Below are 21,501 nucleotides of genomic sequence, written 5' to 3'. Positions count from 1 at the left end.
GATTAAAAAATCAGGTCATTCGAAGCCTGCCTGTTATTCGTTGATGTCCTATAGCGATGTTTCTAGTGACGTCACCCATTGTTATTAGAGAGTGTTAGCATTGACAACGAGTACGAGTACGAGAACGAGTCCATCTCGTACTCGTACTCGTTGTCGTTCTTGTAAAAAATGTGTAAGCAGGACATACGAGTACGACTTCACGAGAGCTTCTCATGTTTAAAATTTTGACACGTTGTTGACAGAAAGGAAGGAGGATTAATGTGCTATTCAAAACATGGGATACACCTATGGCAGAGATAACCCGCTACAAAAGATAAACTTTACCTTTCAAAAACTCGTTCCTCGCACTTCGAGTTTTTGAGGAAATCTCGTCGTGGAACGAGTTGCCAGAACGAGTTGAGCACGTGTTCTGAGCAAAACGCATGCGCATTATAGTCAATGGTAAAATCTCGTTCTCGTAGTCGTACTCGTTGTCAATGCTAACACTGTCTATTAATATGCCAACCAGAACCTAGTTGGCTGTTGAAACCATGACTTTTTTTGTTCCGTGGTTGGCAAATTGAATATCAAATGGAATGTGACGTCAATACTTGTAAACAAGAAATATCGATATTACGCCAATTTGCTCTCAATTGCCCCCGGCAATTGCACCCCTGTCTTTCCAAATCCGCTTGCTTTCCAAGGGCGCCCTTTCCGCACAGATCTCTCTTGTAAAAACCACTACTTTTTTAATACAGGCCAAAAAATACAATTTGCAAGCAAAACAAATGGTCTACAGTTTGTAGTGCATAATTAACGTTGTACGAAAATAATTTAGTTTTTCTTTTTTCATTCAAAGGCCCTAATCGCTCTGAAGACCAGCGTGGCTGCTTTTGGAGAATATCCTTTGAAAATGCAGAAACGCCTAGTGTCTGTAGGCTGGTATGAAAGGTGAGTGCCCAATAATCGAATGATCTCTTTTGGCTGGTAAGCCTATACTTAAATCCGTACAACCGAATTTATTACTTACCATCTCAACAGATTCGGCAGAAAAATGAGTTATTCATAACGCAAAGTAAATATTTGCGGCCCTCGTCAAGCGCGAGAAATTTACGCATTTGCACACTAAGTCGTAAATAATAATTAATGCACTTTATTTCAATATCAACTTTATTTAGCGCTGGGGGACTAATAGAGTATGTTCAGTTACGTGATCAGTAACCTTGTTTTTCCACCGAAACAAAAGAAAACGTTTGCATGTTAATAGAGCTCAATTCCCGGAGAATTAGTTGGGGACATCAACATGGCCACCGTGACGTCATTGAAAACAATCTATTGGTTGTACTACAGAAATCACAAATCAAATCAAATCATATCAAATCGTAGACTGGTTTTTGGGGAGAGGGGAAAACCGGAGTACCCCCTCCCCCGAAGAAAAACCTCTTGGAACAGAGTAGAGAACCAAAACAAACTCAACCCACATGTGGCAATAAGTCTGGGAATCGAACTCGGACCACATTAGTGGGAGGCAAGTGCTGCGACATCCATGCTTAGTCATATTTTACCGTCGATTGGTTGTGAGTATGGCACGAGATCGTCTTTTATGGCAACCTCAACGAGTGGTAATGTGAATGCAAGGCATGCGGACACAAAAAAGTACTTAATTGGAGTCTTAATTTTATATTGCTAAGCACAACTACTCTACTAATCAGGTAGTGTGTGTGCTTTGCCTACAGGCAAATCTTTCCTTACAGTTCCCGTTCCACATCTGAATTCACATTTTGTGTGCGTAAACAATCGAAAGTGTTGCACTATGAGGCTAAACGGCTTCGCGCCGCTTTACTTCTCAAATAATTATTTCAACGTAAACCAAACTAATCGTATGCTTCATTTTCATTGTAACATCACGATGAAAAACATTACAAGCCGAATTATTTGACACGTCCTCTAGGCTAACCAGTACCTTGAAATGTTTGCTTTTAGGTTTGAGGCCAAGAGGGTTATTATCAGACAGGGACACAAAGCGGAGAATTTTTATTTCATACTCTCTGGAACAGGTAAACAAAGTCACAGTTAGGCTTGTCTCGATAGTGCTAGAAAATTTGCGAAAAAGAGGGTTTTGAAAATGGCAAAAAAAAAAAAAAATTCCCAAAATAGTGCTGGAATTTTTAAAAAAACGCAATGCTCGAAATTTGAATTAGAACTGAATAGCGCTCACCCTGCTAGCAGAGCCTTTCTTAACTCCACGAGAAAGAAAGGAATCTGCAGAAATGGTGTCAAGTCTTTATCGAGTTTGCTCAAGCCGTTGCTTGGAGACAGATTCAAACCCAGGCCAAGTCTCGATCGCACTGCTAGAAGCCAGATTGATTTTCGTACTGAAGGTTCGATTTTGACCTTCGCCTTGTCAAAAATATGATGCGCAAACTGCCTAAACCGGTTTGACCGGAGTGGCGAGTGACTAGCCCAGAAACTTAAGCTGCGGCGACGCAAATTTCCCTTTCGTAAACGGTCGTTGCCATTTGAAACGGTCGTTGCCATTTCTCAGAACTACGCACTTCACTTCGACTACACACTTCACTTCAAAGAGAATTTAAAGAAACAAACTAAGAAAAAATATTAACAAAATTTAAGACAAAAAAGGAAAAAAAATATTTATAAAAGAAAAACTGGAGGAAAAAAAAAGAGTCCGAAATTTTCAAGACTCGAACTGATATTTTATTATTAATTTATGCACGGTAAAATCATCAGCTAAGATTACAAACAATGCTAAAATCTAAATTACATAAGGTAAAATTTTAAAATGATTACAATAAAATACAATTAAACTATATTAATGCTAAAGCTGCTTTCCATGAATGCCGTGCTTTATACTAAAATATGTCTTTAATCAGATTTTTGAAAAGCCCAAGAGACTCTGCTTGTCTCGCTTTGAGGGGTAAGCTATTCCAGACAGTAGCACCTCTATAGCTGAAGCTGTTTCTATAATAATTTGTCCGCGGAAACGGAACATTAAGCTTTCTTTCAGAGTCTCTTAAACTATAAACAGATTCGCGGTTTGTAAATTTAGAACATAGATATTCCGGTGCTAGCCCCTGAAGACACTTATAGACCATTGTGGCCAGCGCAATTTGTTGCTGGCTAACTAGATTTTTCCAGCCTAAAATTTTGAATAGCTCGCTAGCATTTGCATCAAAATTAGAGAACTCGGGTTCTTAGCCCTCACCATAAAAAGAACCCTAACCCGAACCCTAACTCATATGACCAGCGAGACACAACTCACAGTAACCGCAACCTTTTGAGTTCTTAGACCTAATGAGTGTAATTCAGAGCTAAAAAAATGGCATCGACCGTTTCAAATGGCAACGACCGTTCTGAGAAATGGCAACGACCGTTTACGAAAGGGAAATAAGCTGCGGTGACTTAAAAGACTCGACACGATTTCTGCAGAGCCTCCTTGCTCGCCCTTAGAGAGGCTCTGTTCCCAGGTTGAATAGTGCTCAAAAATTCCTAATAATTTGGTAACATTTTCTTAAAGATGCTCACACTGAGTATGCCTAGTTTTACGAAAGAATTGGCTATGAATTGGATGTGATCAAATGAGCAAGACACCAATGTTTTTCGAACGAGAACGTATAAATTTTGGAGACTGACATGATTTTCGATTGCTCTAATGGCTCAACCTCATTTCAGCCGTAGTCAGTTTTTGTTTGGTCATGCAATTACTCAATTCCATGAACATAAAAAAATCCCAGCTAAAAACTGTTCTTAAAGACAAAACGCTGCTCCAACCTTGCCAAAAATAAGAATAAAGAGCTCAGATGTTGCCCAAAATGCCAAAAAGTGCTCACATTTTGCTCAAAAATAGCTTAAGAGTGCTCGAAGTGTAAAACAGTGTTCAAAAAGTGCTCAGTGAAATCCGGACAAACCTAGTTCCAGTCCATTACTTAATCTGAATGAAGCTGGGGAGTAGGCTATACATGCAATAAGGATTCAATTTCGGCGAAATTGTTTCTTGTTTTGAAACAAATGATATGTGCGAAATTAAGAGAAGTGACTTCGCACTTAGCTGGACAATTTAAGCAATTGTTACAAGAAAAATTCAAGTGGCTCAGTTCAACGGGATTCGAACTCAAAACCTCTGCGATGCCGGTGCAGAGCTATGAAGCCCGGCACTCGGTTAGGAGCAGGTCATTTTGTTGTATATAAGAGACAATTGCACGGGAACACATGCACGAACCCAACAAAATGACGTGCTCCCAACCGAGTGGCTTCATAGCTCAGGTGGTAGAGAATCACACTGGCATCGCAGAGGTCGTGGGTTCGAATCTCGGTGAAGCCACCTGAATTTTTCACGTGTCTGTAACGGACAATTGCTTAAGTTGCCCAGCTGAGTGCAAGGAATTCTTCCCTCAATTTTGTTTCAGTCTAGTATCATTAGCATACTTTTGGACACCCGCTCTTTGGCCCTCGTCCCGACAGAAACGTCAAGGTTGTCAAGTGGCGGGTCGGCTTCTTTCCACAAAAGCAGCCAAGTCATTTAAGATCAGGCTAAGTAATAGACCGGTCAAGAATATTCTACAATCAGTGAACCAACGCGCGTGTCAGGGAGGGGAGCGTTTCCCCTCTTCTCGCGCGTTCCCCTCTTTACACGCGTGTCGCTTTATTGAATCGCCCGAGTCTGCCTTCTGCGCGGCCGTAGAAGGCGTTACAATTTAATGTTAGTAATTTGTATCCGTAGAAAATGACTTGTTGTATTTTTGATTTTGTAGCGGTTGTTTCTTTGTTAATAAATGATGCTAACACAAACGAACAGAGGAACACCACTGTCGCGGTTCTGGGAAAAGGAAGCAGTTTTGGGGTATGAAAATTGATCTTTGTTTCCCACCTTGGACTAAATTAATAAAGTCCCAGGAGTCCAAAATCAGAAGGATACAACTCTCGCATTAGGACCCAAGATTTTCAACGACCCAGCAACTGGAAGGCAAATCGTCTGGAAGGACAAATTTTCTGGCCCCAGTTGTTCAAACGATGGATAGCACCAGCCGCCGAATAAATCACTATCCAGAGGATAAGTCATAGCGAAACCAATTGCGCTATCTAATGAATAGTGATTTAGCCGATGGATAGCGTTATCCAAAAACGGGACGAACAGATTTTTAGACGACTTCATCGTCTGAAATTTGTCCGTATAGGAAGACAATTTTTCGAAGGCGATTTGTCGATCCAGACGAACAAGTCGACCTAAGCCCGACCTAAATTCACGTTAGACGAACAGTTTGGCAAATTAACCACCGCGGGGAAATGGAACTAGCGATGGAAGAGATAGTTGATGGGAAGTTTTCAATATTGAGGGAGGAAAGAAGGTTGGCGCGAAAACTGAAAGAATTCGAAAACAACGAAGCCTTGCCTAGTGCCGGTCTTCATTCGCTCAAACTTATCCAGCTCTTCGGTCCATTGTTCGTCTTGAATTCACATAAGTTGACGAAACCATGGGACCGTCTTCTAGTGTGAAAACGGCCATTGTTGTTTTGCCGAGTGCTGGACAGAAATGTTGAACCTGTGGCGCCATCAGTTTTTTCTTTAACAAATTAATTGTTTGGCAGTGTTGTTGCGTCCACGTAACAATGGAGAACATAGGGATAATTACTCACGGTCTAGAAATAGCTTCGAAAAGTGCGATTTTTCGGTTTCAGTTTCAATGGCGCGTTGTTAATAAATTTAGGGTTTCACGGCTCGTTTATAACCGTTTTGTGTTTTTATCTCTTTTCATCTCACAGGAGCTGGCCTTACTCCATCACAAAACACGGAGTGCAACAGTACTTTGCAAAGACGAAGTCTCTCTATTAGCGGTTTGTAGGGAGGTAGGTTCAACAAGCTGAAATTAAAAAAAAAAAAAGGAAATTCAGGAGTATCAACTGAATTATCTTAATCCGAGGATTTCAAACGGGTTTGAGCCCATGACATCGCGATGCCCGTTTGAAGCTCCAACCAACTGAGCTATGAAGCCACCGATGTTGGGAGCTCGGTGGTCATTTGTGGGTTCAAATTTTGACCAAATGTTCCCTCGGTGAATGAATCAACGAACGAAATGATATATGAAATGAATCATATATTGAACTGCGAATATGAAATCATCACGTAAACATTTGAACCCACAAATAGACCACTTTCATAAATGGCGCCTGTTCTTAAAGCTTGTTCCTGAGCAGCAAGAATCAAACCTTCTATCCTTATATTCTTATGTAGTTATGTTAATTAGACCCACTGCCCTCATTTTGAAACAAATATTCTTTTGAAATTTGCTCGTTGTAGCGAGGCTAGAGAGGTTTATGAGCTTGAAAACAAAAGCATATTTTATTTTTGCCGCAATCATGAAAGAGGTCTATCACCAGCTCCCAACATCAGTAGCTTCATAGCTCAGTTGGTGGGTGCGTCGCACCGGCATGCATTGCGAGGTTAGGAGTTCACTCCCGGTACGCAATTGCTAAAATTGTGTTCATAACTGTGAGGATCATAGCTTCACTTGATTTCCTATCCGCAGCTCACCATATTATTTATTTCATATATCATTTCGTTCGTTGAATTATCTTAATTAGCAATACCGCCCGCATAGCGAAAGGTCTAACGCTCGAACGCTGTCAGCTCAGTTTTTAAACCCCTTACATTGGTCAATTTCCTTTTATCAACAAAGCTGATATGTACTGTCAAATTTCTGGCCTTCGCTCACCTACCGACAAAGGCACACAACTCTCTTTAGAAGCCGGCTAACAAATCAGTTATACAAATTCAGCTAAATCTACGTTGTCGATAAGAGAGTACAGTTGATCCGCCTGAACCTGAGTAATTACGAAGCTACTGCAATGCCGCATACGAAGCAGGTTTTAGTATCACTAACAATGGATTCAAAGACAACAATCAATCAACAGCAATCTTTAATACTTAATCATTAAAATGAGTAACAGACACAGATCACCTGCAAATAGTAAAAATAATCGGGGCAGTTAGTGCGAAGACGTATCATTTACTTTGTTACAATAACAGGACGTGATGACACTACAAAATACTAGCCTGGTATGCCGAGTGTAGCAAGATGCGTTTTTAAGCAATTAATAATTGAATTGAATTAAATTAAATTAAATTAGCTGCATTAAAAGACATATAACAAAAGCGTTGAACCTGAACCCCAACCTCATCAGTTCGTGCTGCTACCTGTGCCAGTCCAATCAAATTCATGGAAGAGATGTTTCAAGGTGCAATGTGCCCGTGGAAAGGATGCGAAACTAGTTGCTAGGCGACGGGGGAGAACGACAGACAAATCTGAGTCGTGGGCAGTGTTCGAGCGATCGGTGCTTTGTGAGGTCGTGGTTCGAATCCTGTCATTTGGCCTGTCGCGATGCACCTAGTTTTACGGATAAGAGGTTATTTATTTTTTCCTACCGACGCTCTATGAACTCATGAATATGTTCTTTTTCTTATCAACCTGTTGTTCTTTCTTTCAGGATTTTCGAGATATTTTTATGAGTTATGAGGATGGACGAGAGCCAGAACACATAAGATTTCTTAGGTAAGAAAATAGTGGACTTTTTAACTGTTAAATGTATGGTGGTATCAGCGACTCTGTTACTACTATTAGAGAACGGTTGTGACTTCCACCCACGGCATACGCTGCGTTTAGCAATCAAGTTCCCAGAGTCCGCTTTTGCTTTGATCAGCACCAAAAACACGGACTCTGCCCACTTTCAAGGCAGGAGGTCCGCAAATCATGGACTTCCGGCTCATCTACGCATGCCCAGAAATTTGAAACAACTGTGGTTGTCAACGGTTTCAAAAATGGACCTTCACTACGACTGCGCATAAATTGGAAGTGGCCAGAGTCTATGTTCCTGGTGCTGACCAAAAGAAAAGCGGACTCAGGGGACGAGATTGGACATTTAGCAACGACTGGACTTGAACTGTCCATGCGCATTTTCAGACTTGGAATTTAGAGCTAGAACACGTCGTTCTACTTGCATAAATGATGACACAAGGAAGAAATGGTGTTGCATTTGAGAGAAAAGAGGAAACCGAAATACCTTCAGCAAAAGCTCTTTAGACGCGGGGATCGGTTTTCTCGGAAGTTCCGAAAACTTTCCCGGCTCGAAACGCTCGTAAAATTCGGACTTGCCTACTCTTCAAAGCTTATATTTCGACATGTTTCCAGGAAAAGGAAAAAAAAAGCAGAGTTTCGTGGTCGTCTTGCAACGACTTCAATTTGAATTAATTTACCGGGCTGCATCTTAGCATTTTGAGGAAACCGTCAGTTTTTTTGAACTTGAAAACAGCAAGATGGAATTTCTTTACCGATTAGAGTGATAACCAGGCAAGCTCATTGTTAGTTTTTTTTTTCCAAAAAAGAAAGTGTTCTGTGGTATACATTATAAGAAACAACGAGCTCAAGAGTTACTGTCTTAGAAGGATGAAAGCTTCCCCCGTTGAATACTGAAAGCCCTGACAATCGAAAGCTTGTTGTTTATTATAATTTTTCACCAGAGAACGAACTTTTTTAAAACACCGAGTTGTCTGAAACTTGGAAACCGTAAGGCTGATGCTTTTTTCAAGGTCCGTATCAACCTTTTTCTTTACTTTTCCATCCGTGCAAGTCTTTGGCTTTGCTTCATTTATTTTTTATCAAGTTGTCCAACAATTTTTCTTTGTTATCTCCGGTGTTCCATTCTGTTATAATAAACCAGAAGTCAGAACAATGTATGTCACCATGTCCATAAACTGGACCGTCTCTCCAATACACCAACCTTGCTCAAGCTATTTTGTCTTGGCTTTCTTCTCTGTCCACAGAAGTGTACCGTACTTAAAAGATCTTCCACTGGATGATTTGACGACTAAACACGATGTCTGCATATTCCATTACTTCAGGTGACGTTCTTTTTTCGTTATCCTCAGTTTCTTTTTGAACAGGTAATGATTGGTCATTATGGCTGCGGTCACCGCAAATGCAATTTCTATACATGAAAATTCAGTCCTAAACAATAGGCATTATCTCGGGGCTCTGGGGAATAAACTCATACAAATCCTTATATTTATTCCCCAGAGCCTCGAGATGATGCCTATTATTTAGGACTGAATTTTAATATATCGAAATTGGACTTTTCTACATTTTCAAGTTAGTAATTTGTTTTCCTCTGTTGTTTGTCAGGCGAGGTGTGGTAATAGTGAAAGAAAGCAAGACAAAATGGATCTACATCGTAAAAACGGTGCGTTTTTTAATTAATTGAAATAGTTTCATGGTTATTTGAGGTCTTTCGGCATGTGTGCGAACTTTCCAGCAATAAAATTGGAGTGAGTGGTCATACTTTAAGTATGTTTGGAGAGAAAATTGACAATTAGGATCTTTCGATCTGAGGACGATGACGATTACGATTACGACTTTTCCGTACCGAGCATGCCCACATTTTTCGAAGTGCGCATGGTCAGAACGGAAAGCTTGTTCTCGTACTAGTATCGTCCTCCGATCTAAAGGTCACTAATTTATCACTGGGTGCTCACATCCTCCATAATAATAAGTAATAACCTCAATTTTGATGATTTGGCGTTGTTATCAGGACGAGAACGTAACAGAAATGTATAAAAATGTAATAATAAAACGCTCGAGCGAGGTGGCAGAGCCTCTGCTTTTGTACATCGAACGTATTGCTCAGCTGTGGCATTCTCGTAAGCGTCGTTATCGTGCTTACAGTTCCCTAATAATTTGGCATGCAAGCCGCCAGTTGTTTGCCAAAAACAACCAGGTTCTCCTTGTTGTGATCAATCGGGCGATCCGTTTGTATGTCATGATCCCAAAGAAAATTGATTAACCGCATGAGACTCCTCAATGATCGCAGGAACGTGCTCCTACCATTTGCCAGCATATTCCAAGCCACGGACAGCTTTTTTCCTTGCAAGGTTGTAAATTGGACACCGTTGCATGGGTTGTTGAGTTGACGTATTTACACGTAATTGTCAAATGTGAAAGTTTTTTGGGTGGCCACGATAAGGCGCGTTGCACTGTAAGGCAGCATCGACAATAGACCTCCTTAGCTTGTACGTTTTGTTTTCCCATTTCAGACCACTTGATGTTACTCCAGGGGAAAAATGTCGTCTTATGCACGTGCATATGTAAGCATAACTTATAAAAAAGACAAAAAGAAAATTCCCTTGGGAACATCACGCGGTCTCAAATGGGAAAACAAAACGTACAAGCTAAAGAGATCACAAAGAGTAAGCCAGAGAATACGGCGGTGCGCCTTCGCGCAAAGCCGCTCGTGCCTCTCATAAAACGGAGGTCAGTTTCAAAATGAGTGGATGACTGGAGAACTAGTGGGTGAGTCATCATCGTTTTCGCCGCTGCCGGGCTTGAGTGAAGTTGGAAAGGGGGGTGGGGGTGAGGGCATGGGTTGGCATAAATTCCCTTTAAATGCCTAAGAAATGGGCAATTTAACGATCCAGTCTAATGTTGTCTTTAGGGTTCCTGTCGAGTTTTGACTCATTTATCAAAAAAGACAGCAAAGTTGACTCGGTCGAAAACTGACCATGAAAAACGAAAAGAAGTTCTACCCGTGATAGCAGTTCACGAAGGTGACAGGAGAAGAGTGCTTTACACGGGTAGGTAACTTGTTATCATGATGAATTGTGGAAAAAAATAACCCACCGACACTGCCGATTCACCGCTTAAGACTTACGATAAGAAGGTAGCATCTTACAGTTTATCAGTCTCGCTGAAGCTGTGAACGAGGATAAAATCTGTGCGAGAAAACATTTCCGGCTATTTTTACTCGAATCAATAGCAAATCGATAAAGCCGGTCAGTAAGTATTCAAAAGGTAAGCGGTTTCACAGGACCCTTTCTCCGTCCACAGTTGCACGCGACAGCGAGTGTAAGGGTGATTCATCCGTGCGAGCTACGCAGGAATGAAAGCTTAACTACAATCAGTGGCAAAAGCCTTGGGACGCCCACCCTCTTGGGTTGGTTTTCTTGCTTAGTTCATGAATACTTGCCGCCTCTCCCTCAGAACAATGACGCCATTCGTAAACCTATTTTAATATTGATGAGTTTGGGGGGGGGGGGGGGTAGAGGACTTCTATTTTTTGGTTTACATGCATATTTCGACTTCATGATTTTTTGTCTTGATATAAATATCTCGTTATTGCAGACACTTTATGAATTTAGACAAAAAGAGCAAAAAAAAAAAAAAAAAAAACCCAAAAAACAAAACAAAAACAAAACGAAAAACAGCTCCGTGAATATTGGCCAGAATTGGTCTTACCTTCATCTAAATAACTTTCAAATTAATGCTGCATATTGACTTGTACCGCAGCCCATTGCTGACTGGTACTGTAGACATTCTACACCCATTACTGACTTGTGTCGGAGAAATTCTCCAGCCCACTATTGACCGGTACTGCAGACACTCTGTGGTCATTACTACAGAAATTCTGCAGTCCATTACTGAATGGTGCTATAGAAACCATGGCCTAATATTTTAAAAATACACCGTTTTAAAGGCTAAAACAGAGAAAATATCTGCAGGTTTCAAGCAGAAAGTATGAGAAGGCCATTTTTTGCTGAATAATGCGCACAAAAGTAAACAAAAAGCTCCCAATTTTGCGGAAATGGCCACTCTGGAAAACCACAAAATAGTTCCGAAGGCGTTGTCATGAATTCTCTACATCCTGAAAAAACTTGCAATGAACGCGAAATGATCGCAGTGACCTGAAGCAGTATTTTCAAATGACCTCAGTTCCGTACTATCTTCGGTTGTTCTTGCTTAAGAAAAGAGCGACAAACTAACATCATAACGAAGGCTTAATTGTTTTTGGCAGTGAATACCATTAGTTTTTCGCTTTATTCGTCGGAGTGGCCCTTTTTAATTCCCTTCAGACAGACCCTCTTATGCAAATCTAAATGGCACCCTGAAATTGTTTTGGGAAATAACAAAGCAATATCAGGCCCCAGTTGTTCAAACGATGGATAGCGCTATCCACCGGATAAATCACTATCCATTGGATAGCGTAATTGGTTTCGCTATTACTTATACACTGGATAGTGATTTATCCGGCGGATAGCGGTATCCATCGTCTGAACAACCAGGGCGGAACAACCGACGCCAGAACTCTACCAGAGACGATTCAATCAAATGCAACTAAGTATTTATTTGTCAACATTTCTTTTCTTGTCTATTCCTAAATGAATGCATTTAATAAGCAATTAACAATTTTCTTGCTCAGGCTTATGAATTATCACAATCTTGAAACCACCAACAGACTGAAGGTTTTCCAAAATCGTCTCTTCAGAGCATTTCTGGAGCTGAAAGGGGAGGCAAAATAAGCTAAAATAGAGCTGAGTTGATCGTCATCTTCACGACTACACAGTGTTTTTGTCTAAGTGAGGTTATTGTACAGGATTAAAACCTGAAAATCGTCTGAATTTCTAAGCCTTTTATTACCAGAGGCTTCATCTGCGGCTCTTTCAGCTCAAATAGAAACAAAGCGCACACAAGGCCGCTGAATCAAATGTTCCTTTTTGAGGAGCGCCGTTGGAGGGTAAAAACGATGAACTAGTGAATTTATAATTAAGCTACAACGGAAGACTACAAAATGAACATGGAATAGGCAATTTTCACAATGGCGTCATTTGACTACAACTACCACAATTCAGTTTGTTTTTCTTTTCATATTTAAATTTTGTATTCCCAGTGGGGTAAAAATAACAATAGCTCCAATTAACACGAGACAAGCGAAACCTGAAGGATTCTGGTACTTGTAGTTATATGGCGTCATCATGCATGTCACCTATGGAAGCATGAAAACGTGTCGGGATATCAAATGTCGGGATATCAAAACTATCTGACTTAAAAATAATCGTGTGGTCGGTTTGAAGAGCAATATTCGGTGTTTGTAACCGGGGTGTGCTTTTTATTTTTTCTGAAAAAAGCCAGAATATGAATCATTTTGAATTTATCGATAAAAGACCTTTTGGTGGTCAGGTGCGGGAATTAGGTTGAAGTTAGCAATCAAAACATATTATATTGCCGAGAGCAGAGTGATATTTCGGTCTATGCTAGGGAAGGATTTAATCCTTAAAAGTTAAAGTTTGGAATTTAATTAAAATACCTGTGCCGGTCTATGTGGAGTAATCTTACAATATAAGAACTTCCAAGATATTAATCCAAGAAGACGCTGAATGGTAGGAATAGATAATTCTGCAATTCTGAATCATTCTCGATCGTCTTGAAAAGACACTCAGTAAATTTGAAACCTTGATTTTAAAATTTTCACTGGTTAAAATGAAGCCGGAGACACACTCGTGTCTGGAGGGTCCATACTTCTCGTGAATTTTTTTTGCAGAAACGATTTTAAGAAAATTTTATTGGACCAACAAGGTGGCAAATTGTGGCGAAGGAAAACAAACTCACCGAAATGTTCTTGATCCATCCAGAGGTTTATTGGTTCGTCGTTTTCTTGTGCGCGGCGGGGGGTTGCTTCGGGAACTACTGGAAAAATTGTCCTTCGGCGTTCTTGTACGTTAAGTATTAGAATAACCGTTGGCTGAGGCCTCATCGCATTTTGGCACATCTTGATCCCGTAGGACAAAGCAATCCACATTGCAGATAAACAAATTAAAACACAAAAAGCAATAGAAGCGATTTCCAACACGGTCGCCATCCTCAAAATTTCTACCCAGGCCTGTGAAGAAATGGCATAGAAGTGAGAAAGCGCTCTCTTACGCCGACCGTATAACGTTGCGGCTTCGTCTTCACAGTTGTGGATGCTTAGAAAAGTGAAAAAGACATTTGACAAACTTACCACCACTGAGAGATATAAACAAGGAAGAAAATGTTGGACTTACTGATCTAGTGGAGGCCTATAGCTTTCCTATCACGCACTAGTTGAGAATGCCCACTTGTAAGTAAATGGTTTTAAATGTTCACTGCCGAGTGCGTTCACAAACAATGACTCGTGTCACAGGATCTAAAAGTATGACAGCTATTATATTCAAAGTCATTTAAACAAGTGCGGAAAATACCATAAGAGAAACTGAAAACAATGCTTATGCAAAATTTATGGTATTATGGTATTTTCCGAAGTGGCCTTGATTTGATTTGATTTGCGCTAACTTGTTAATTTCAATTTACACTGTCCCCGATTAGTGCTCTACGGCGCTAGAAGATTAGACACTTAAATAAAGTACCTTTCCTTTCCCTTTTTTTTTTGCCCTCTACCGTGAACTATGTTTTGCCTATTAATTATGTGTGATTTGCACATAATTTTGTCCTATTTTAACTTATAATTAATGGATGAGAACTTAATCATTGAAAACTTCTAGATTCTCTCCGTTTCTTTTCCGAAAAAAAAAAAAAGAAAAACAAATTATTCCTGACAAATTACACGGGTGTCTCGATAGCTACTTGACAATGTAAGTACCGGATGTTTTTATTTTTCCTCGTAAGGCTTTCAAATGCCTTGGCATTGAAATGCTGTTTACATTCTTGAGATCGGAAGAAAGAGGAACACTAAGCTAATCGAGTGAATGAAACGCCAACAGATCGATTATTCCGCTTAGTAAGTAAAATAAGGCGATGTGACATCTTGTTAGTTTGTTAGTTTAGTGATTGTCTTTCAATCAGACCCAAAACTAGAAAGAAAAAAAAGAAATAGGGAAAAAAGAAGACGACAAATCTACAAATTTATAGCGTCGCAGTACCGGACATGAAATGGTTAACAACCGAACAAAACGTCCGTCCTCAAACGAAAACCCTGCTGAAATAAAACTCCGTGGGGGAAACTAAAGTTTTCGTGTCGCTGCCATAGCAACGAAAACGAAATCTAAAGTCCAACCGTCGTCTTTGCTTAAACTCGCTAATAATGGCATGGAACCATAATAATGATTTGATAAATGACTGAATGCCAGCCATTCTTTGATATCGCTCGTTTTACTCTTCGTTACCATTATAATTGGATACCATTATAAAGGTCAACGCTTTTTGTCGTACTGGATCAGACAAAACGTGAAATCCGCAAAGTAAAATATCAATTGAGAGCAGTAAATAAAGACGTTGGAACTTATCTGCTGATCATGAAACTCACTGAAGGTCTGTAGGAATTACCCGAAAGAATGGATTTCCCGCCCCAGTTATTTTGAGATCGACAACTTGATTTGGGGTGAACTCTCTGAGAAAAGATGATTTCTCTCGCCTCAAAGGTCCAGTTAACTGTTCGTATGCTTCTGCTTCTGAGGAAATATGTATCAAGTAAAAGATAATTTCAAGGAATGCGTTTGTATCTGACGTCAACTTATCACCGCTGTTTGTGTATCGTGACTTTTTCTTTGTTCATTGTATTGTTACAGCTTCCAGTGATCGCGTTAGAGCTTCCCCGTGGTCTCCGGACTTTAAAAGACCCAAAACGGAACCATCGCTAACTTCAAAGCATATTAGCGACTTATCACTACCTGCATTAATGGCAGAACCAGAAAAATTTAATGTAATTACAAGTTAAATCCTTGCTAAATAGACTCAGCTTCCTTTTAAATTCATGTTGGTTGTATACAAAGGGCTTCTGTTCTCTTATTTTCCTATTATCTAGCTTTTTCTCCCTTTTTCCTATGCAAATGCTTCAGTTTTTCGGAAAAATTAATTTTTTCTTCCAATATTTTCATCTTATTATCTAAATCTCCCTTTTCTTCATTCAATTCAGTTTTATCCTTATCTGAATTTACATTTATTTTTTCAAGTCTTTTTTGTATCATAGCATACTAGCGTATTGCTAAGTCGAAACGAAATTTGCCGCAAGCATATATAAAGATCAGGTGAGATATTCCAAAACAAACCACTTGCGTTCAATTTCAGCCTTGTTTTCTAGTATTTATTTTTGAAGTTCGTTTTTCTTTTCTAATAATTTTTCCTCGTTTATTTTCAGTAATACTTAAACCATCATTATTTTAACGAGACCTTTTAAAAATCATTTTTATTTTTCCGACGAACTAGCTTAGAGTACGATATAAAAGGCAGGTGTTTTCTCATTTCCTATAAAGTCTTGCCTAAAAACACCAGAACAAAGGAATAGTTAACATACTACGACCGTTGAAGGGGTGAAAGCCAACGAAAACCAGGGAGAATTTTAAGTTTTTTTTACTCTAGTGATCTTTGGATAAAACATAGAAAAGTGTTCTGACAACTAGCCTTTTCTATTACTAATGACTCATGTACTTTGAAAATATTATTAGCCAGACTATTCTTGATTAGCGGCCAAGTTTTGTTAACCAAAGCATAAAGAAATATGTTTTCATACCATTCTAAAGAAAAAGCTGACCCGCAAGCTGTTTGGGTTTATCGTGTACAAACTGTCCTTACTTAAAACACTGGTTAGCAAATAAACACAAAAGCAAGAAAATATAACGATTAAAGTTTACCGATGAATAGTTTCTTTCAGTGGCTCACTTACCAACAAGGCGTCCCCAGAAAATCTCAATTTTCTCTTGTTCGTTATACAATTGTAAATGTCAGAGTATTGGTTTGCTCTTCACGATATTCTGGTCAACACAATTTCAATCAAATCACAATTCAGTGATTGAAAATGCATTCATTTGTCTTTTGACCACAGAAAACAGCCAAGAGCGTCGCCTTGGCAACACTAATTACCACTGTTCCTCAAGAAGGTAAGTGTGTGGCTTTGGAGCAGGCTTGATTTTGCGGCACGCGGCTTGCGCGTATTGGAATAACAGCAACAAATTAGACGTTGTCTTGGTTTTCATTTGTTTCGCAGCCAACGAAAAGGAACGGGATCGAGATCAGGGAAAGCTAAAAAGATTACACATCAAGGGAATCAGGCATGCCAACACAATCCGCAAGAAATTGGATCCAGTAAGTCACATAGACGGTAGTGAATATTACTGATGTAGTCATTTCGTTCAATGAGTCAGCCAATTAATTAATCTGTCCATCGGTCGGTCGGTCGGTGGGTCGATCGGAAAGTGCGAATGAAATCGGGTCAGGGGCCTCATGTTGCGCAAAAGTTTCGGAAGCTTTTCGGGCCCCGATTAGCAATTCGTGAAACTGAGATCTGCTCATTTTGACGAATTGATCTTTGAACATATTTTCAACACCAGGGAAAACAAAACAATTGCAAAATTGCATGACTTGAAGCGCTTCACTTTTGCAGATACAACACGTTTTATATCACCCGAAATACGCCCGAAAATTTTTGGGATCTTTGAGAAACGACCTCCAGACCATAACCCGACCATAATGAATTGCGGGCTCCATTTTGAGGCCATCATTGCTGTATCCTGTATGCTTGTGTTCCACACCAAAACAACTTTATAAATATGGTTTCCCCTTATTATTCTAAAATACTTTGCTGTGACTTTTTGCCATAAACATCCCAACCGTCTCTCGATTTTTTGACACCGTCTTCAAGTAAGACAAGGAAGATAAACGACACAGATAACGACGCGAACTCGAAACTTTTCGCCACGGAGACCGCCATCGGCCGCCATTATTTTGGTTGTTGCTTATGGCGGGCCAGCGGATACGCTCACTGAGAGATCTCAAATTGGCGCACGCGCAGACAGAATGCCCCTCTGCTCCCCCAGACCATAACTCGACCATAATGAACTACGGGCTCCATTTGAAGTCATCATTGCTGTATCCTTGTGTTTTCAGAACGACAACGAAAACGGGACCTCTGATCCAGATCAGAAAGCAGAGCAAGTTGTTGTGCAGATAGAGTTACTCAAACCTAAAGATCAGTTTGTAAGTTTGCCCGATGCGCTCAAAGGGAACAAAGAACTCCGCTCAACAAGTTTTACTTGCCACTTTCGTAGGGTTGCTCTTAACTATGTCTCTCCCATCCCGTTTGTTGCGTATGTTCATATTACCTATTATGGGAGGAGAACGCTTTAGTTCGGTAATTTATCCTAGACTTCTCCCTAGTTGCTATGCTACGCGAGGCTAATACACTTCATGATCATGATAATGCCTCTCAGATAGTACGCGCGCTTTGATTGGCTAATTTTGCGGACCCTATTCTTCAGTACGGCCTGCTAAATTTGAAATTTTGGTGCGACATTTTCTAGTAAGTTTTTCATGTTCTTTATGTGAAACAATCAACCACAAAGCAAATAGGATTGATGTCTTTTTAAGATTTTTACAAATGCCAATCATTTGTGGCAGTTGAACGATCCGATGGCCTTCAACTAGTTTCCCTTCCTGCGCGCCTTGTTACCTCAAGAGATATAACACGAAAACGCACTATAGAAGGCGCGGTGCCCCAGGCACATGCAAATAATGTATCAACTTGAAACGTCAACGCAACCGAGCTCTGTGATAATTTATGCAATAAAAAAGCTCGTTATGTCGATGTGTCCGTAATATATGCCATAAAATGTTATCTGTCGTTCTTTTTTTGATCCCCAGTTTTTTTTTTCTAGCGCTAAAAATATCTTAGAGGCTTCCACCTCTATGTTGCTGTTTGTTGATCACCATCTTGGATAATTAATCAATCGCGCTTGAATGAATTCGAACAAAAGCAGTGCGTGAGGCGACCCCTTTTATAGCGCGTCTTTGTGTTTAACCTCGTTTTCCCGGCCCGTGCTGTAAGTTACGGATCCTCGTTTTCACCTGTTGATTTATGGCGCGTGCGCTCGTGCAATAAATCAACGGAGAAAAAACTCGGTCTATACCTTGAACTCGGTTAGTAAGAGCTAGGTAATGATTCGTTTACGTACTCCTAGTTCCGTGGATTGTTACCAAGTTATATAATTTAGACAGCTTTAAAAAGAAACTTTCATTTATCCTAGCTTTTTTCGTTTGCTGGACCCACATAGATCGGTGAAGATAAGAGGATCTATCTCAATAGACCTTATTCACGATGTCCGCTTTGTTGGATCTGCTATTATCATGCAAATTAGCTCCACACTTGTGAGGGGGCAAACATCACAAGTGCGACAGGTTATAACCAACAACTTAGCCACACAGATGATTTGTTTCATATTCACTGAATGTTTATAACCTAAGTAGTAAAATAGAATGATTACGCAAGTTACTTCGATGTTTTTTTGTGAAAAATGAGCAGATAACAAAGTAGAAAGTCAAAATGTCAAAGGCAAGCAAAAGATATAAAATTATTATAAAAAGTGCTTAATTCTAAATTCTAAAATGTACTAATAGCAATGTTATTTCAATATTTCGACGAGCCGATTTTCCGCAATTTGCCTTTTTTTCAATGTTTGCCTCCCAGCATAACACATGGCTAATTTGCATGACAATTTGAAAATCAACATGGCGGCTATCGTGAATTAGGCCTATTGACCGAAGTGGAAAATACCATAATACTCCTTGTTTGTCCACCCAAAATTTGAATAAGCATTGTTTTTGAATTTTCTTGGGACCATTGTAAGTCCCAAGAGAAACAAGAACAATGCTTATTCAAAATTTGGGTAGGGACGTACCTTTTGTTAAACACTATATTTCATTGGCTGTATAGTGAACTTCCTATTGTTTTCTGTGCCAAATCCATTTGTTATCTTTGTTCGTTCTATTGTTCTTTTGGCCAATCCTGAAGCCCATTAAATGAGGTACAACACGACCCCAAATTTTGGGGGCAAAACAAAGAATATTATGGTATTTTTCGCATCGGGCAATTAACAGTATTAATAAGAGCAAGTTTACAACGACATTTTTCAATCTCCGGCGCTTATGTACATTTGCTTGTTTCCTTTTCTCTTTCCAGGGTCTATCAACGATACTTTTTGACAATCCTGCTGTAAAATGTCATTTGGTATGTAAAACTTGCATAAGGAAGTAGGCTTATGTTTAGAGAGCCGTAATCGCCATTTCTTTTATGTGAAAACGCAATGTTTGGTCATGAGGCTGTGTCGAAATCTCCAATTAGTCCCTTGATAGGGACGAAACATAAGTATGTCAGGCTATTTATGACAACACACCTTGAAGCATACTTCACAATTTAATAAAAGTTTTAAGTTTAAATTCAATGAATTGTGACCATGATAACCCATCTGCCCGCACAACACTGCCAGTTTAATCTGTGGCTCGCATTTAAGGACAAACAAAAAGCAATAGCGTTTCTACCGTGAGATTGAAATTTAGTTGACAAAATACGCAGTTACTCAGAATAATTAACAAAATATTTTGGTTGTGCTTTTTCAGGTAAGCAATGGCGCCGAATGTGTGCTGATCAAGAAGAGTTGGTTTCTTCAGCACGCAAACGAGGCTATGTTACGAAAACTTCGAAATCAGGTTAGTCCATGTACGGAATTATTTCACATGATGTCGCGGCCGAAATAATCTCCTTCGCGGCCCTTTTTTTGCGTGACATCGCAAAAACGGCTGCGAAGGAGCCGAAACCAAAACCAAGAAACGGGCGTTATGCTTGTGCTTCAAAATATCGACTGTGAAGTGACGTGATGAACGTCGATGGCTTTCACGCTCGCTTAGCTGAAAACGCCTTCGTCGCAGAGGACTTCGTGCCAGAGAATTTGAGGCGGGTAAAAAATGCCCCGTCTATTCTTGCTTCCCTGCGAACGGTGCTGTCGCGGACTATTTTTTTTCTACAGAGCAAGTCGCGCTACAGCTTTGGGAAATTTTTAACCGACTGCTCCCCGTTCCTTACTTGAGATTCAACTACCTAATCAGGTTGTCAGTTTAGCCTGTGCGTTCTATTGACCGTATTCCGGAATAGGCATACAGGGAATAGAAATTATAAATCCTTCCTTTTTACGGAGATTTACATTAAATTTGTCAAACACTTGCTAAATGTTATTTTAAACATATCTTTATTTATTGTTGCTTCAAAACGTGAGACGTACCGTATTAACTCATCACTCCACGTATTCTTATTCTGGAATAGGGTCAATCGAACGCACCCTTATTCATTCAACGAAATGACGGATTAGAGGGAAGCGTACGACTTCCTGTTAGTTCAGTTTTAATCGCGAACTCTTGGCTTCAACAGAAGACTTCTGACAGTATAGTCAATCTTTTCTTAGATTCCTCCGTACCCAAGTCAGGCTAAACTGGAACAGAAGATGCAAGATCAAGCGAACTGGGACTCCTTTAAAACACAAACTATAAACACTCTCTTAGATACCCTTCATTTATGACATACGGTCACAGAAGAATCTGCAGTTAGTTCAAGCCTTACGTTGGCGATTTAAAAAAAATATGAAGACTTTATTTTCGACTTATTTTGTACAATGTTTTAGATGAATTTTCTCTAGATTATTTATTAGAATCGTACATTCTTCGAGAAGGAGTGGATACCTTTTTCCTTAATCGAACTTCGAACTTGAATTAGTTACGACTGTAAATTATTTATTTCAAATTTAAATTAAAGGCGGACGTCCAATTTCATATGTATATAAGGAAGAGCTATTTTCAAATTGACAAATTTCAGCTCTTAGAACTAACAACGATTGTCTAAAAGCAATTAATTAAAAGATTAAAAAAGTCCACGTACTCGGGCTCATGATCAG

The 21,501-nt window shown here is 39.7% G+C and overlaps 1 protein-coding gene across 4 annotated transcripts in view; it reads left to right on the top strand.

Moving 5' to 3' along the window:
* The window catches only part of LOC138015574 (cyclic nucleotide-binding domain-containing protein 2-like), an 83,886-nt gene that overhangs the window by 15,979 nt on the left and 46,406 nt on the right, over positions 1 to 21,501 (top strand). For 2 of the 4 annotated variants that reach the window (XM_068862651.1, XM_068862649.1), the window contains 15 exons: positions 839 to 930; positions 1,963 to 2,036; positions 4,749 to 4,837; positions 5,757 to 5,840; positions 7,479 to 7,543; positions 8,812 to 8,889; positions 9,170 to 9,227; positions 10,476 to 10,614; positions 15,358 to 15,491; positions 16,611 to 16,665; positions 16,773 to 16,870; positions 17,672 to 17,761; positions 19,740 to 19,787; positions 20,177 to 20,266; positions 21,016 to 21,489. In XM_068862651.1, the coding sequence (XP_068718752.1) occupies positions 839 to 930; positions 1,963 to 2,036; positions 4,749 to 4,837; positions 5,757 to 5,840; positions 7,479 to 7,543; positions 8,812 to 8,889; positions 9,170 to 9,227; positions 10,476 to 10,614; positions 15,358 to 15,491; positions 16,611 to 16,665; positions 16,773 to 16,870; positions 17,672 to 17,761; positions 19,740 to 19,787; positions 20,177 to 20,266; positions 21,016 to 21,129 (1,308 nt within the window). In that variant the 3' untranslated portion in view covers positions 21,130 to 21,489. Of the gene's footprint in view, positions 1 to 838; positions 931 to 1,962; positions 2,037 to 4,748; positions 4,838 to 5,756; positions 5,841 to 7,478; positions 7,544 to 8,811; positions 8,890 to 9,169; positions 9,228 to 10,475; positions 10,615 to 15,357; positions 15,520 to 16,610; positions 16,666 to 16,772; positions 16,871 to 17,671; positions 17,762 to 19,739; positions 19,788 to 20,176; positions 20,267 to 21,015; positions 21,490 to 21,501 lie in introns of those variants that run through there. The other 2 variants (XM_068862652.1, XM_068862650.1) reach the window with 2 other exon arrangements.

This window comes from Montipora capricornis, chromosome 9, assembly GCF_036669925.1.
Source record: "Montipora capricornis isolate CH-2021 chromosome 9, ASM3666992v2, whole genome shotgun sequence".
Taxonomy (NCBI): Eukaryota; Metazoa; Cnidaria; class Anthozoa; order Scleractinia; family Acroporidae; genus Montipora; species Montipora capricornis.
Note: the sequence above shows the minus strand (reverse complement) of the source record. Positions and strands in the feature narration are given on the sequence as shown.